This window comes from Nothoprocta perdicaria, unplaced genomic scaffold (genome assembly GCF_003342845.1).
Source record: "Nothoprocta perdicaria isolate Ctin4 unplaced genomic scaffold, notPer1 scaffold_87, whole genome shotgun sequence".
Classification (NCBI taxonomy): domain Eukaryota; kingdom Metazoa; phylum Chordata; class Aves; order Tinamiformes; family Tinamidae; genus Nothoprocta; species Nothoprocta perdicaria.
This window is the reverse complement of record NW_020456165.1, coordinates 1,958,374-1,973,904: the sequence shown is the minus strand read 5'-3', so window position 1 is coordinate 1,973,904 and position 15,531 is coordinate 1,958,374. Positions and strand designations below refer to the sequence as shown.

Genomic DNA, 15,531 nt, shown 5'->3' with positions numbered 1-15,531 from the left:
ACCTTAGTTTTGGCAAGAAGTTACGTGTGAGCCTTTCAACTTAAGCACAAGCATAGAAACTACAGCTCACTGTTGTCCTGCAGAAGCTGAAAGGCTCTGCTTGATTTTATCTAGTAAGGAGCATCTTGTGCAATAAAGGTAGCCTGCAGCCCTTCCTGCTGGTTTGCATTTTAATACATTTTAGAGCAGTCTGTTAGGCTTATGTATAAATCCATGCAGTACCTTCCTTCAGGTACTCCGTATAACACAGAACTAAGGCATCAGACCAGTCCCCCCTCTGATGGGTCTCCAGTGTTTTTATGTTTTTGTTAGAATCATAGAATGCCGAAGGTTGGAAGGGACCTCAGAGGTCATCGAGTCCAACCCCGCTGCTCACGCAGGGTCACCTAGAGCACGTGGCACAGGGCTGCRTCCAARCGGGTTTTAAAGATCTCCAAAGAAGGAGACTCCACAACCTCYCTGGGCAGCCTGTTCCAGKGCTYTGTCACCCTCACWGTSAAGAARTGYTTYCTTAAGTTCCTGTGGAACTTCCGATGCTTCAGTTTGAAGCCATTTCCTCTAGTCCTATCACTGTCCACCACTGAAAAGAGGCCGCCCCCCTCCTCCTCACTGCCTCCCTTGAGGTATTTATACACGCTGATCAGGTCCCCCCTCAGCCTCCTCTTCTCCAGGCTGAACAGGCCTGGCTCTCTCAGCCTTTGCTCATAGGGCAGATGTTCCAGGCCCCTGATCATCCTGGTAGCCCTGAGCAGGACTCTCTCCAGCAGCTCCACATCCCTCTTGTACTGGGGAGCCCAGAACTGGACGCAGTACTCCAGATGTGGCCTCACCAGGGCTGAGTAGAGGGGGATGATCACTTCCCTCGACCTGCTGGAGACGCTTTTCTTAATGCACCCCAGGATCCCGTTGGCCTTCTKGGCCACCAGGGCACMCTGCTGCCTCATGGTCAACTTGTCGTCCACCATGACACCCAGGTCCCTCTCTGYGGGGCTGCTCTCCAGCAGGTCCACCCCTAATCTGTACTGGTGTCCAGGGTTATTCCTCCCCAAGTGCAGGACCCTGCAGGACCGGACCGAGAACTGATCCCTGGGGGACACCACTAAGTACAGGCCTCCAACTGGACTCCGCACCATTGACAACCACTCTCTGCACCCTGCCATCGAGCCAATTCCTAATCCACCTCCCCGTCCACTCATCTATCCCACACCTTCGGAGCTTGCCCAGGAGGATGCTGTGAGGGACAGTGTCAAAAGCCTTGCTCAAATCCAGATAGATGACATCCACCGCTCTGTCCTCATCTATCCAGCTGGATATTCCTTYGTAGAAGGTGATCAGGTTAGYCAAGCAGGATTTCCCCTTGGTGAATCCATGCTGGCTACTCCTGAGCACCTTCTTCTSCTCCATGTGTCTGGAGAGAGCAGCCAGGATGAGCTGCTCCATCACTTTCCCGGGGAAAGTGTTCTGAAGAAGCCCTGTCATGAGTTCCCTGCGGCTGTTACCACGCACTGCAGTCGGTATCAGCTCCAAAGGAAAAGAGCTGTGGAAAGCTGAGGTCCCAGGTAAGCTCTTTCCCTGTAGGAAGGAGAACAGAAAGGCTGCAGGTGCAGCACGACTGTGGCCTGGAAAGGGGTGTTAAGGGCAGAAATAAAGATTGCTGTGGCAACAGGGACACTAGCTGAAAAAATGCTGTGCTTAGCTTATAAACAGCAAAGATCATTAAAGCAATCAGCTCTAGATAGAAGCCTCAGCCTAAGATACTATTTTAATGAATGACAGACAACTGGTCTACATGAGCTTGGCTTTGAAGTACAGGTAGGAGCAAGTTTGAAAACATCAACTTTGTTACTGCCTCGAGTGTTGCTATAAATGTGAAAAGTCAGTTCACCTCTTTTGGTTGAAATACTTCAAAGCTGAAACAGTCTCAATTCCTCCCCCCAAAATGAAAAGCCTGGACCCTCACTAACAAATTTCAGTACATTCACTTACTATTTTTTGCAGTGAAGGCTACCTTCTTAAGGGCCAGTTTCACTTCTATTCCAAGTGGAATAAACAGAACTAGGCTAGTGAAGTGGGCCAAGCTTTAGGGAGATCAGATAGAGGGATGATCTCTGGGAAAAACATTCTAGAAGTTCTTTTAAAAAACTATTGTAAAGCACTACCTGGTACGTCACCGTATTTCTCCTTTCTCAAGGCTGCTGTTAAGACATTCAGGCTCCTGGCACCTTGTTCCTCAGCACTAACTGCACCTGCAGACAGACAACAGCACCGCTAAACTGAGTGCCTGCACCCTTCACACCTCCCTCTGCACTCTTTATTTCTGGGGCTGGGGCTGGCTAGAAGGGGGGCTGGGCAAGACTGAGAGGGCAATAACCACCTCTCCATGTGCTTTTCTTCCAGGTTACTCCAAAACGCATCCCAGCCTCTCTCACAGTGGCCGCAGGAAGGCCTGCCTGCCGTGTGCTGGTGCAGGGGGAGCACCCAACCAGCTCAGGTGCTGCTGCTGCTGCAACACAGCCCTTAGGGTAAATTAAGAACACGGGATATGCCGAATATCCAGCAAAGGCTTCAGGCCCAGGTTCCCTTTAAAGCAGGTGAGTGGCCATGTGGTGCCCACTCTGAGCACCTCGTTCTGCAGCCAGACAATGCAAGTACAACATTAGGCACATCATTAAACATTTCAAAACATACACACAGTTGTTAATAGCAGCAAAGGGCCAGGGCCTACAAGCTCTATTAGGCAAGATGCTAGAGTTCCTGTTTTTTTTTTTTTTTTTTTTTTTTTTTCCACTTTCAGGAATGCCTCTGCTTTTAAGGTGCACCCTGTCTGCAGGTGCACCTCTCAGAGCGTTTTACAGGGACGAGGTCAATTGAATCTGTTGGTACTTTTTGTTTGCCTCGTGCAGCATGTGAATGATTTTGCTCCCCATTTTGTTTCAAGAATAACCCTTCACTCAGACTCTCTTTCCTTCAGTTAATACCTACTCAATTCATTTTCTTCAGGCTTGTCTGGCCTAGAAAGCACCGCTGCTTTCTCGGGAATCTGGATTCAAACAAGGAAAGAGGATTCAGTAGGTGGTCTCTGCTACTGCTGAAGCAAATAGTAAATGAGCTTTGGTCAATACTACTCAGCAAAGTCAGGCAGGGAAGTAACATTTTATTTTCTATTGGTTATTTCTGGAATATGCAGTATTACAGCGGGAGCACTGCATGATTAAGCACTGATTTTATTTTGAAGTGAAGTACTCAGCAAGCCAGGCAGGCTACTGAGTTCCATCGCAGCAGAACTTAAGCCATCTCGCTATGGATGCTGTACAGAGCTATCACAGCACTTTAGAGAGAATTAAGTAATCAGGATAAAATTAACCATTTTAGTGACACCAATAGAAATAAACCATCCTCAAATTGCTCACAGGACCAAATAGTACTGATCATGCTTGACAAAGAGCCTTCTCTGTGGTCAAGAGCACAAACCTGTCAGAACCATCGTTTTGTGCGTGCTTTCTTTAAGCCAGCCTCTCTTCCACTACTGTATTCAAGACTCACAAGCAACCAGCAGCAACTCTCCATAAATCTTTAATCACATCCCAGCAAGGCAGTGTCTCTGCCTTTAATGAGTACTTTCCACGCTGCCCTTTTAAATAAAGACTAAATACCTGCAAGAAAGCAAAATTATATCATGTAAATGATACAGTGCAAGTTTGTTTCTCAGTCTTTCAACAACTACTCACATATGATTGGAATGATGAACAAATGCCTTTTTTTAATATATAAGCTCTATCTAATTTAGATTTGAATATTATAAAAGAAGGTCAGTTTCATCCTACTGGAAACAGTGATTTACCCAATCATTCTCAGATAGTTACGGTGTCAAAATCATAGCAAGAACTTGAAAGTAAGTCTTTAGCGCAGAGCTCACTACTGCCAGACACTCAGCATCCTCATTTGGATGAGATGTCACAATCCACATTAACTGCGTATTACTTTAATGTTTAATCTAGTTCAAAAATATACATTTTTATCTAAAGTTCTTACTTAGGTATGAGAAGGCTATCACCTACTAAAGACTAATTTACAATGAATACTGGCCAATGGGGGATAATTTTCAGGGAAAAAAAAAGTTATACCACACGATACACTTGTCATACATTTGCAAAAGCAAAATCCATAGTGAGTTTAAATGGAATACAAGTTTCAAAAAGACTGACCAGGTACTACAAGCAGCTACCAGTATTTAAACCAGACACCTATAGTTTCTCCTAGTAGTATTAACATTTTAAAATAAAACATCTATTTGACCAGACAGAGCTTTGAACAGGCTGGATGTATTTATTTTCAAGCAGCACAAGAGAAATCAAGTACATTACTTGCATGTTCATTTATCAAATAACAGTTTCTGTATTTAAAAATTGCATTACACCTTCACTTTCACAATTAAATACTGCCACATTAGTTTATCTGCTTGTTAATCATTTCTGTGGAAATAGGAAGTTTGCTTAGGCAAAATACTAAATTTAATTACAAAGGTGCTTGAAACAGATGTACAAGGTCAAACAAGTGCAATTTATGAGAACACTGATCTAAAACGGATACTTGTGATGTATGAATTCGAGGGGGAAAATAACCGTGTCTCATGTGCACAAGAATTAAGGCTATGACATGAAAATGATGAATGATTAACCCTTTTAGCGTTGCGGACCTGTGTCTTGTATCCATGTACACTGAACAGGCCGGTCCCCAAACTCCGGCACGTACAAAAAGCCAAAGATGCTGCTTTTCCTTCCCAAAAGTCAGGGGAAACATAAATAAGCGGAAGGAGGAGCGGCTGCGGTAACGGTTAACTCTAACGGTTAAGTCGGTTAACTCTAACGGTTAAGTCGGTTACTGGAGTGCATGGTGGCGCCGCTGGACACGCCCTCGCCTCAGGCGCCATGAGCGAGGCGCCCGCAGCGCCTCTGCACCCCATTCCTCCCAGGGCAGGAGGAGAGGTTTCGGAGGGCCCTAGGAAGGGAAGTTCAGTCTTTAAGGTTGAAATATTTATAAGTGATAATGTTTAGAGGGGAGAGTGAGAACAGAGAGGAGAGGAGTAAAGGGCATTTCTCTTGGGTTAGCCCGGAGAGGTTAAGCACAGCAAGGAGAGGAGTGCGAGACATTTACTAGCCTGGGCGTCCGCATGGCAGCCCCAAGGCGGGCACCTGAGCCAGGCTCTCTGTGCAGGGAGAGCCCCGCAGCCCTGCAAGCTGGCACCTCCGGCCAGCCTGCCAGCACCAAGCTCATTCTTCGCAAAACAAAAAACGAATCCAAGCTCCCATTTCTACCATTTGTTACACGCAGAACGGAGGGAAACGCTCTCACCCAGCTGCGCAACTTGGGCTCTGCAGCAGAGAGGCTGTGGAAAGCCCTGCCCGGCTCCCTGCCTCTCCAAACCCCATGAAAATGACCCTGCAAGTACCTGTCATGATACCGGCTACATGGGGACCCTTGCTGCTTGCCTGGCGCTGGGACCACTGTCACGCACCCTGGATGCCCGGCTTGCCTTGCGTGCCTTAGGTTGCTGAGGTTAGTTTGGTAAGTGCTGAAAGCCTCTAGGCTGTACCCAGGCTTCACTACAACATGAAGCCCATCACCTACAACACAAAATAACCGTTCCACCAAGCCATTAGTTATTTCCGTGTCTGCAGGCCGGAGCAGGAGGCGCCCGGATCATCCCCACTACCTGCATCCCTATCCTGATTGCACCAGAGCTGCTCCTGCATATCAAGTTTCTCTCAGTCTTTAGGAAAAAAAAAAAAAAAAAGAAAAAAGAAAAAGATATAAATGTCTATTACAGAGTTGTGGAACAAAACAGAAAAGAGCATCAGCCGTTTTAAAAGATACACATATATACATCAAGACCAAAAGCCATAGTTACACTTCTACAGGTGCATTTTACTTTTATGTCAGAAGCAGTAGATTACTAGTGCTTTTTAGAGGCATTTTTGGCCCTTTTCCAGCAAAACTATTTAGACTAGCAGGAGGCTTTCAGGTTTTCTATGGCTTTTCTATTTGTAGTTTGCCCTAGAAAAAAAATAACGAAAGCTTCAAAGCAGATCTTGTGTTTTCAAATTCAAAATATATTTTTTGAAGCAATAAAACTGAAAATTAAGTTGCTGGATTTTAACTACTTGATACAAATCTGTTTTTGTTTTTTTATTCCCTTCACTATTAACTTGTCAGATGCACCTAAACAAATCTGAAGTGAATTTCTTAAGCTACATTGGGATCTTCCTAGTTACTTCTTGCACAGCTGCTCTATTTTGTTCGAGGAATAGAAGAAACAACTATGACTTGAAATCTTGGCCCCAGAAAAGAGTGTGGCAAAAAGCTGTCAGATACCAAAGAGGCAATAAACTGAGAGTGTCTTTTACTGTAATAAAGCAGGGACATCTGCTAATATAATGTGGAAAGCAATAACAGCTACCACATGGAAGGCATAGAGAGGAATGCACTTCAAGAAACAGGAAATAATGTGTTCAGAAGCAGGAAATATGGAATATGTATGGAATAGAGCATGCTTGGATACAGAAGACACTGCACATGTGTACTTATATATGAAATACAGCATTATGCCACATCTTTTCATATAAACTAACCTATTTCTTCACATACGGACATGAACTGAGCTGTTCCTTCCCTAATGCAAAAATCTGAATAGACCATTCCCTGAGTAGATGCAGAAAATCTATATGGCCGATTTTCTTGAAAGAATTTTCATAACTTTACTGGCAATCAAAGTGTTCAGAGTTTGCTACTGTGCTAGTTTTAGGTAATTTTAATACTTTGTATTCATATGCATGTAGTTACATTTATGGCATAATTACATCCTCATAGATGATTCTGTCCCAATTTGGGAGAACTGTTTTTTTTTTTCTTTTTTTAAATACTTTTTTGTATTGAAGAGGTCTCTCTAACCAGAATCCTACTCATGTCCCAGGGTAAAACACGGCTGAAACATAGGTAAAGGTAAGAAGGCCTACTGCATAATGTCAAGAAAATACTAATTTCACAATTATCACACAGATTTGCAGATACAGAGAGCCAGAGATAGATTAATCTAACAGTTGTACATGGCTACAGAGGAGAAGAAGAAAGCAAAAAATCTCAAGTTAGCCAGAGTGACACTTTGCACCCTGCTAGTTTTAATCTGCAGGTCAAAGCGAGACAGTTCCACCTGGCTTGGAACCTTTTATGTGTTCCCCCCATATACGTTTTGCAGATGTGCTCTCAAATCTAACCTGAAAGCAAAATCAGTAATGCATACTCTGGTTATTTCTAACAGGAATGCACAACCATTTGGCTATCTGAATTGAAAAATATAGCTAATTTACATAAATATCTTCAACATCCAAGAAAATGTACAAATCTGAGGTTCAACGCATTTGGCTTGTGCCAAGCCCTCTTTGCTAGTGTCTTTATAAAGGCTCAGATTTACAGAAAAGTAGTCATTTTAAGCCAATATGCTGCAAATGCCATCCCATTGTGTGGAGACACTCACCATCCTTCTATGGTGACCTCTAGTGAAACCGACTGACAACCTTCCACATCTGCCTGCAAGCAACATGGACTTCGTTTTGGTCCTGGACTGTAAGTCTCCACTGCTACATTTTGAGCAGTTTTTTACAGCTCAGAGAAGCCACTGCACCTGCACCATCCAGCAGCAGCGTGCAAGAGCAGTGCCTAGTCCCCAAGGTTTTGTGTGGACTGCGTGAAAGTGGAAAACCATGACGACATGGCCGATTTTGCACTTGTGAAGGCTCCTCCGACGGACTGACCTGCGTTATAAAACAAAAGAAGGAGGATCAGGAGTTGTCGTGTTGTCATCTTGGCACTGCTAGGCCTGTGAAGCAGCACAATCTGCTGTCTATGTTGGGATTTTAAAATGCTAGTCCTCAACTAGCATGTGTCATAAAACATTCAAAGAACTTGTACATAGGAAAAAAAAATCAAAACAAACATTTCTGCTGACCTCCTATGTTTTCCTTTGTCCACACACTGGAAAAGAAACTTGTGCTGGAAACTTTAGCCTAGCTGCTTGTCTTTCTACTACCATGCAATATAAAGAGCCACAATCAGCAGCTTTGCCTCTCAGAACATTGCTCTATTTTGTATGTATACTGTAGAGTACACTTCAATTAAAATGCAATATAAGTGAGATAAGGGCTGCTTCTACAAGAGAGGCAGTGCCAAATTAGGCAGGCTCTAATCTGCCTTTCAGTTCATTTCTTACCTACAGCTTTTCCTGTTTGCACCACATTTCGGCTAGTGGAAACCATCACATTTCCAATCTTCTTTCCGCGTTCACTATTTTGCACTGAGCTAAATGAAAGACATATGGAAGACTGAGTCAACTGACACATTATCTTTAATTGCAAATCAGTTGTATGCTTAGAAATATACATATATATAATATATATAAAAATATTTCTAGCACAGGAATTATATGGTCTTGATTATATATCCTCTTTGCAGGACAGTATATAATCAAGCCCATACAATTTCTATATTGGAAATATGCATCTCATCCACACAAATCTGTTAAGCATAGAACATTAAAAAAAAAAAAAAAAAGCCCCCAAACAACAACAAAAGCCCTGGCACAGGCTGCCCATGGAAGTTGTGGAGTCTCCACCTCTGGAGATCTTCCAAACCCGCCTGGATGCCGCCCCGTGCTCTGGGTGTCCCCGCTGGAGCAGGGGGATTGGACTAGGTCATCTCTAGAGGTTCCTTCCAGCCTCAAACATCCCGTGATTCCGTGAAAAAGTGCCATGAACAACACTTCATTCTTATAAAGCACACTACTACTTCTTATAAATGTTTACTATAATGTAAACTCCTGAACTATGAAATAAGATTTACAGAAATTTTGGAAAGTTTTAGTCCTGATCTGTAAGTCTTAAAGGACAAATATGTGTTAATGAATAATCATCACTCATTTCTCTAAATAAGGTTTACTTGGTATTTTGCTTTTAAAATGTATTTTTTGATCAAATATAGTTAAACTTTCATGCTTTTGTTAAAAGGAAAAAAAAAGGCAGACAGATACTACCATCATCTGCAAAGGACTTTACAAAAGCAATCAGCTCTATTTTCAAGTGATTGCATTTTTGCAAGTCTCATTTCGGTTTAAATTATAATATTAAATTCTCAAACTCATTTCATACTCGGAAAATCAGTTTGTGTGAAACTCAGGAACTCTAGAAAAGCATGCCACATGCTCTTCTACCTTACAATTTTCTACGTTATCTTGTTGAGTACTTTCAAAATCTTCAGTGGAGATGAAAAGCAAAAAGAAAAGAACACATCTCAAGAAACAAGTTCAGGTGCAATTTTGAAAAAAAAAAGTAATTTTGATGAGCATCTGGCAGGCAAATTACTTCTGAGGAATAAAGATACTGCCGTAAAAATATTAGATACAACTACTCATCTTTTCATATTTGTTTTAGAGTACCAGAAAGGGGCATTTTAAAAGGGGGCTTCTTTAAAAAAAATAAGAAGAGAGGTGGGTGCGCCACATTATAGTCATCCCTGCATCTTATAGACTATTAAATATTTCTATAAAGGCTACAAACCACAGTAACAGTACGAGCTCCTATGAGCATGAACCTTACTGAAGGCAATGACCTTGAAATGAATCGTGGTTTGTTTGCAATTCTCAAGCTCCATCACAGAGGTTTAACCTGCCGTGGGTCAGCAGAAGCAGCCAAAAGATTCAGGGGGGTTGAAGTTGGAACCACTTTATTCCTCAGGCTGCCTTTTCATGTATTTTAGCATGTGTTTGACCTCTGCACAAGCATTGCTGATTTAACAGGCATCTTACAGAGCCAGTCTGCTGAAAAGTCCACAATAAACCAACGGTATCTGGATGACACCGCCCAATCTCAACAAATCCAGTGACTTTTATTAAAGAACAGGCAACACAGCTAAGTAGGAGAAAACAATCTATTCTGTTTGGTGATCGAACAAAAACAAACAGCTAATTGCAACTGCACGACTGGATTTTGGCTATAGTTAAGATCTGTGAGAGTCACAAGTGCCACTGAAGTCCGTTTTAGACCTGGATAGGTAAGAACTGACAGAACTGAAAAGTCTGGGGAAAGTTTGGTGCAGCAAGAAGTTACAGAAGATGCATTTTAAACTTCTAAATTGAATAATCTGAACCTCAGCCTCAGTACAGGACACCTACCATGAGCTCCAAGAGGGAGTTTTGGAAAAAGACTGCTGAGACTTTCCAAGGTTTTGGAAAAAACAAACAAAAGCCCCCAAATGCTAATTTATCCTAACTGGACCCAAAACCAACACATGGAGAAACACTGGTAAAAGTTTTAACTGCTTTGCTTTACATGGATTACTAGCACTTTAAAAGCCTTATAACGGCAGTGCAAAAATCAGTGTAGACTAAACAAAACTGTATTAGCACTATTTTCCCCCTACTTTATGCAAACCTGCAAATCATCCGTCTTTATATGTAGTGAAGTTGTGCAAGAGAACTTCAGATACGGTTTCATGTACAAGGGTGATTCAAATTATTACTTAGTTTAGATCCTCATAGCCAGAGTTACACAGCTGCTTGTGTATGTGTGTTTATACATACACACACACACATAGACACATTTTTTTTTTCTTCTGCACATATTGAAATACTATATACTTACTGTGACAATCTTAACTTAACATCTGATACGGAGTATTGTCCCTGGAATGGATGGCTGGAAGAGAAGAAAGAAACCCCCCAAAACCTCATTTATTTCTTTTTTTCATGATGAATGCATACTACAACAACTGAAATCACTGGTTATGTTCTTCTCTGCTGTTAAAAAAAAGAAGTCTATTACAGATGTAGTAGTATCACTTTATAGGAGACTAGAATCCCGTGTCTATTCAGGCTTGGATTTCTTACAAACCACCCGTAAGGAGCTTCCTATTTGTAAGCCAGAAATATTCCAGAGACAAAATAAGGTATAAAAGGGGAGAAACATCCTGCTTCTGGGCTCAAAATCCTTTTGGCACAGGACTGCAAAGGCTTCAGCCTCGAGGGCTTCCTGAAGGCCCACGGGGGAGGCTGGAAGGAGGAATGTGACCCTGCACAGGTGCTGAACGCTCCCTAGGCCAAGTGCTAAAAGCGGGTTCCTTACCTGGCATTTACCTCTGCGAGGGCCGGGTGCTTGTTGCTGTTCCACACTCTGTAGTTGTGGGTGTTTTTCCAGGCTGCTACAAATGCCGTTCCAAAGTCTGACAATGTCTTTTCATTGTCTGATAGATCAAAATAAAAATGAGTGAATCTGTGGCAATTTGTTAGACATGTAATATAAAGAAAAGGGCTTTGCTCCCTTTAAACCTTTAAAACGCTTAAAATTTTCCAGGCTCTTGACAAATCACAGTCAAGTCAAATTCCAGCATTATGAACCTGACACAAAAAAAACCCACCCTCATTTTAAAAGCTGAAAAAACCCAAAAAGAATAAAAAAAAAAAAAGACAAAAAATCACAGATTTACACACAATTACACACAATTATGTTGTCTTTTCTTTGGCAGCGAGGGGGAAGTGGGAAGCAGCGATGTCTTCGTTTTTAAATCAGCTTTTCATAATAGAGGAATATATTTTCAAAATAAAAAGAAAATAAACCCCTCACCCACACATGCAAGACTTGTTCTCTGGGCCAGGGTGGGCAGGAGGGAGAGAGGCCACCCAGCAAGCAGGAACAGAAACTCGCGCCGCTCTTGGCCCGATGGGCTGGGCTCTGTGGGCTATGCTATTACATTCATATTTACTAAACCTCAGATTCAACTGCAAAACTGAAGCATAGGTACTGTAGAATAAACCTAAACATCTCCCTTTAAAGTAAAATACATAAGAACATAGGGAACCGTTTTAGAACCAGAGCGAATCACTTTAGATCAGCATGAGCTTCAAGCTGATCTATATGATTTCATATAGAGCAAAAATCATCTTTAAATAATTATGCTCTTCAACAACACTTAGAGCTTCTGGATCTTGAAGTGTGGTTCCCAGTCCCACGTTCTCTCACATACACCATGGCATTGGCACTGAATTGGGTAAAAGCCAGTGAGAGCCAAAGAAGCACGAATAGGATGAGGTTAAAAGGATCAGTGTGGGGCAAATGAAACATTTGACAGAAACAAATCACCTATTCTTTTTGTTACATTCATGCAGGAAGACTGGAATACCGTGAATTCCTTCTGAACAGAATTTCTGGGACAGAAATGTTTAAGCTCCAGAAAGTAGAAGCTTATAAAGCCTATAGCTGGCACTTTTCAAGCCTATAGCTGACACTTTTCACTTACTGAATTCCTATTTAAGGAATTCAGTGACTTCAGTTACTGAAGTCCTATTTAAGACTATGGCAGAGAGGGAGAAGAGATGGCTCAGACCACCAAGACTCTCTGAAAGCAGCCTCTAACTCCATCCCTTCTTGGATCCAGCTGGTTCCCTAAGGTGAACTTCAGGAGGCAACAGAACCTGCAGAATATTCTAGGTTGGTAAAATCTGGATGCGTTTGCAAGTTCTTCTACTTGTGAAGAATCCTCGACCAAAATAAGGAGATTTTGTTGTCCTTGGATATCCTTGTTACTCTTTGGGAAGTCTTTTTATTAAATTCTTACTTTGCAGCCTCAAAGCTATTTCTTCTTTGCCCATCACGTTCTCCTTGGCAGGAGGCCAAGCACGTGCACAGCCAGCGCTTATCACACCCACGTTCACCTCAGCCCCCAGACAGGACACACAGGGTACCTGGTTGCAGCACTGCAGCGAGCAGCGCGTGAAGATACGCAGTAAACTGAGCCCTGATCCACTCGTCGCCTCCTTCCCAGCCAGTGCCGTCGAGAAAAACATCATCCCTGTTCTCAGTCACATGCTTCACCAGGTAATCTGCGAACCTCAGGTCGGCCGTCGTAGGGTTCAGCATCTTACGGAGCTCGGGATCGTGGATTTGGACATGAGCGTCTTCTATCTGTTGGAAATAATTCCAAGGGTAAAGGGGGATCCAAATGAAATTGCTTATACATAAAATACCATGTACTACTACTGTCAAACAACCGCCTAAATCTAAACACACAGTCACAACCAGTATCAAGAAGAAATATATAACCAAATAAATCACAAATAACTCATTCTCAGAATGACAGACATCTCTGATAAAACCAGAAGCTGATGATCTTCCTGGCACAGACTAAAAGCAGCTTATTTCACAGAATTTGGCAGGCAAGTTTGCTGTTCACATCCATTTCTTTGATTTTCACTTTGATCAGTGCTAATTTAATTTAGCCACTAGGTTAAGTTGGTTACATACATTTAACTGTTATGTTACTGAATTCTACAGAGTTGTTTCAAGGGAAGTTGCTCAAAATTAGGGCACGAAGCTGGAACGCTGCGGTCACGTACCCAAAACCCATCCCTGCTTTGCTGCCCTCCCGTCCCCTCCGAACGCCTCCTACCTCCACGATGGCATCGCTCAGGTGCTTCTGCTGGCGGAACAGGATGTTGGTGGCTCCAGCAACAAAGCCCCGGACTGAGACGTCTGAGAGGAGATGATGCTGCTGCAGTGCCATGTAGGGCAGGCAAAGGTATCCCTAAAGCAACACATATTTAGGGGATTAACAAAAAGACAGAACATTGTCCACACCCACAGGTTTTCCTAACCAAAGTCAGCACATTCCCACCCAGAGTGAAGGACTCTGGTTACTATAATTTCAGCCGTGATTACAGATTTCTTTGCTACATTACACCTAAAAATTTTCACCTCAACTATGTTTTTCAAGAGGCTGTGTAGCCTTTCAGTCTCAGGAACACACGTGAAATACAGCACCAGCTGTCGAGAAGCAAATGTGTTTATGCAGTAGCAGAATAAGCAGTAAAGAGTGAGCACGAAGGTCTCAAGTCAGTGTATAGACAAGATGTCAAGAAAGAGAGACATCTATCTCACTTTTTATTTGTGAAAGGAAAAAGAAAATAAGGAAAAAAAAATAAAGAAAATAAGAAAATAGAAAAGAAGAAACCCCACATTTTAAGAGATTTTCTCTAAGACTTTCAAGCAGGTTATGCAAAGATCATTGAAAAAAGATGTAGGTATTGTATTATTACTTTTACATGTAGAGTCCACCCGTCCATTGAATTTAAAACTCAGATCTAATTCTGTTTCAGTTGCACAAAGCACAATGCAGTTTACCACAGGTACAAACCCACAAGGGCTAGTGCAGACTGGATGGCAGCAAAGAGCACAGATACTTTATCACACAGCACACGTTAATTGGAAACACATGGAAGAAAGGAGCACAACCATTCCCTTTTGTTATATTAAAGACAGGGAGAGCTTTCCAGATGACAAGCACTTATCAGCTGGAAACAAACAGCTGGTGTCAAAAGAACAACGCACTTGGGAACAGAACTGCCACCCTAAAACAGAAAATAGTCAGAAAAACAAAGCTTAGGAAGTCGGCAAAGAAAAGACTAAATAAATTTTAGTCAAATCTGGAAATATTTCACTGTTTAAAATATCAAGGCTCAGTTCCCAAATTCACGTTTCTGTGTTGTTTCCTGCTCTTTAAAAAAAGAGAGGGGAGAGTGAATGCAATTGAAATGATCCCACAGAATTAGTACTAAAAAGATCAAAATATCACAGCCTATTTTTTTTCATGCTCTGGTATATTTGGTATATATATACATATATACATATATATATATATATATTCTTCCAACTGGCAAAATCTCATCCCATTCAGATTTGTCCTATTTGTTATTCCTATACAACATTGCAGAGAAGAGGCCAGAGATGAGAGTTCTAAATAAGATTTACATTTCCTCTAGGCGGTTACATTTTAACTGGCAATCACATTTTCTCATAGCTTTGAGGTGTAAAGCCTTTCCTATTCTAATTTCACTTGAGTTCATCCAATGTAAAGCACCTTTGTGGGACAAAAGGTAAGCATGAAGGTGCTGTCAACTTCCATAAACACTGTTTACTTCTCCATTTTACAAGCTTAGCGGCAAATAAAATGTGCACTTTAGCCTCCTCCCACCCTGTATCAATTATTTCCTCCTTGCCTGCAATCTAGTATTTTCCTAGAGCTAAGCTAGATCCAACTTGCAGGGTGTTTTTTAGAGAAGGCAGAGCACTGAGACACAGAGCAGGCTGCAGATCCTGCCTGGAGAAGCCATCTCTTCATGGTGGTTTATGGCCACGCAGAGCAGATGGTACCTGATCTGATCTGCTCATTTGGGCCTAATGTGTTGCTGCCGAGGAAAGCTGCTCTGAGACACTCACATACAACTGTCATACACAAATAAGTGCAAATAACCACCTCCAAAAGGGAGGGAACCTCATCAGGTTGAGAGGATGAACCTCAATCCTCTGCTTCCTTAGCACATGTTATTAGGTTTGATGTTATTACATAAAACCAAAACAGAGTGTTGTATCACTTCTTTCACTGACAAAACTATGGTTAAGAGGAGGCATTTGGCCTGGTTTCACAGGCAGCGGG

At 42.2% G+C, this 15,531-nt stretch overlaps 1 protein-coding gene across 1 annotated transcript in view; it reads right to left on the bottom strand.

Annotated features, from left to right (window-relative positions):
- Window positions 1-5,852: 5,852 nt before the first annotated feature.
- Window positions 5,853-15,531, bottom strand: part of AVL9 (AVL9 cell migration associated) — a 33,312-nt gene continuing 23,633 nt past the window's right edge. Inside the window, exons 11-16 of the mRNA XM_026052325.1 lie at window positions 13,489-13,623; window positions 12,785-13,004; window positions 11,169-11,286; window positions 10,689-10,742; window positions 8,264-8,352; window positions 5,853-7,808 (exon numbers count right to left, since the gene is read on the bottom strand). Coding sequence (XP_025908110.1) covers window positions 7,714-7,808; window positions 8,264-8,352; window positions 10,689-10,742; window positions 11,169-11,286; window positions 12,785-13,004; window positions 13,489-13,623 — 711 coding nt within the window. The 3' untranslated portion in view covers window positions 5,853-7,713. The remainder of the gene's footprint in view (window positions 7,809-8,263; window positions 8,353-10,688; window positions 10,743-11,168; window positions 11,287-12,784; window positions 13,005-13,488; window positions 13,624-15,531) is intronic.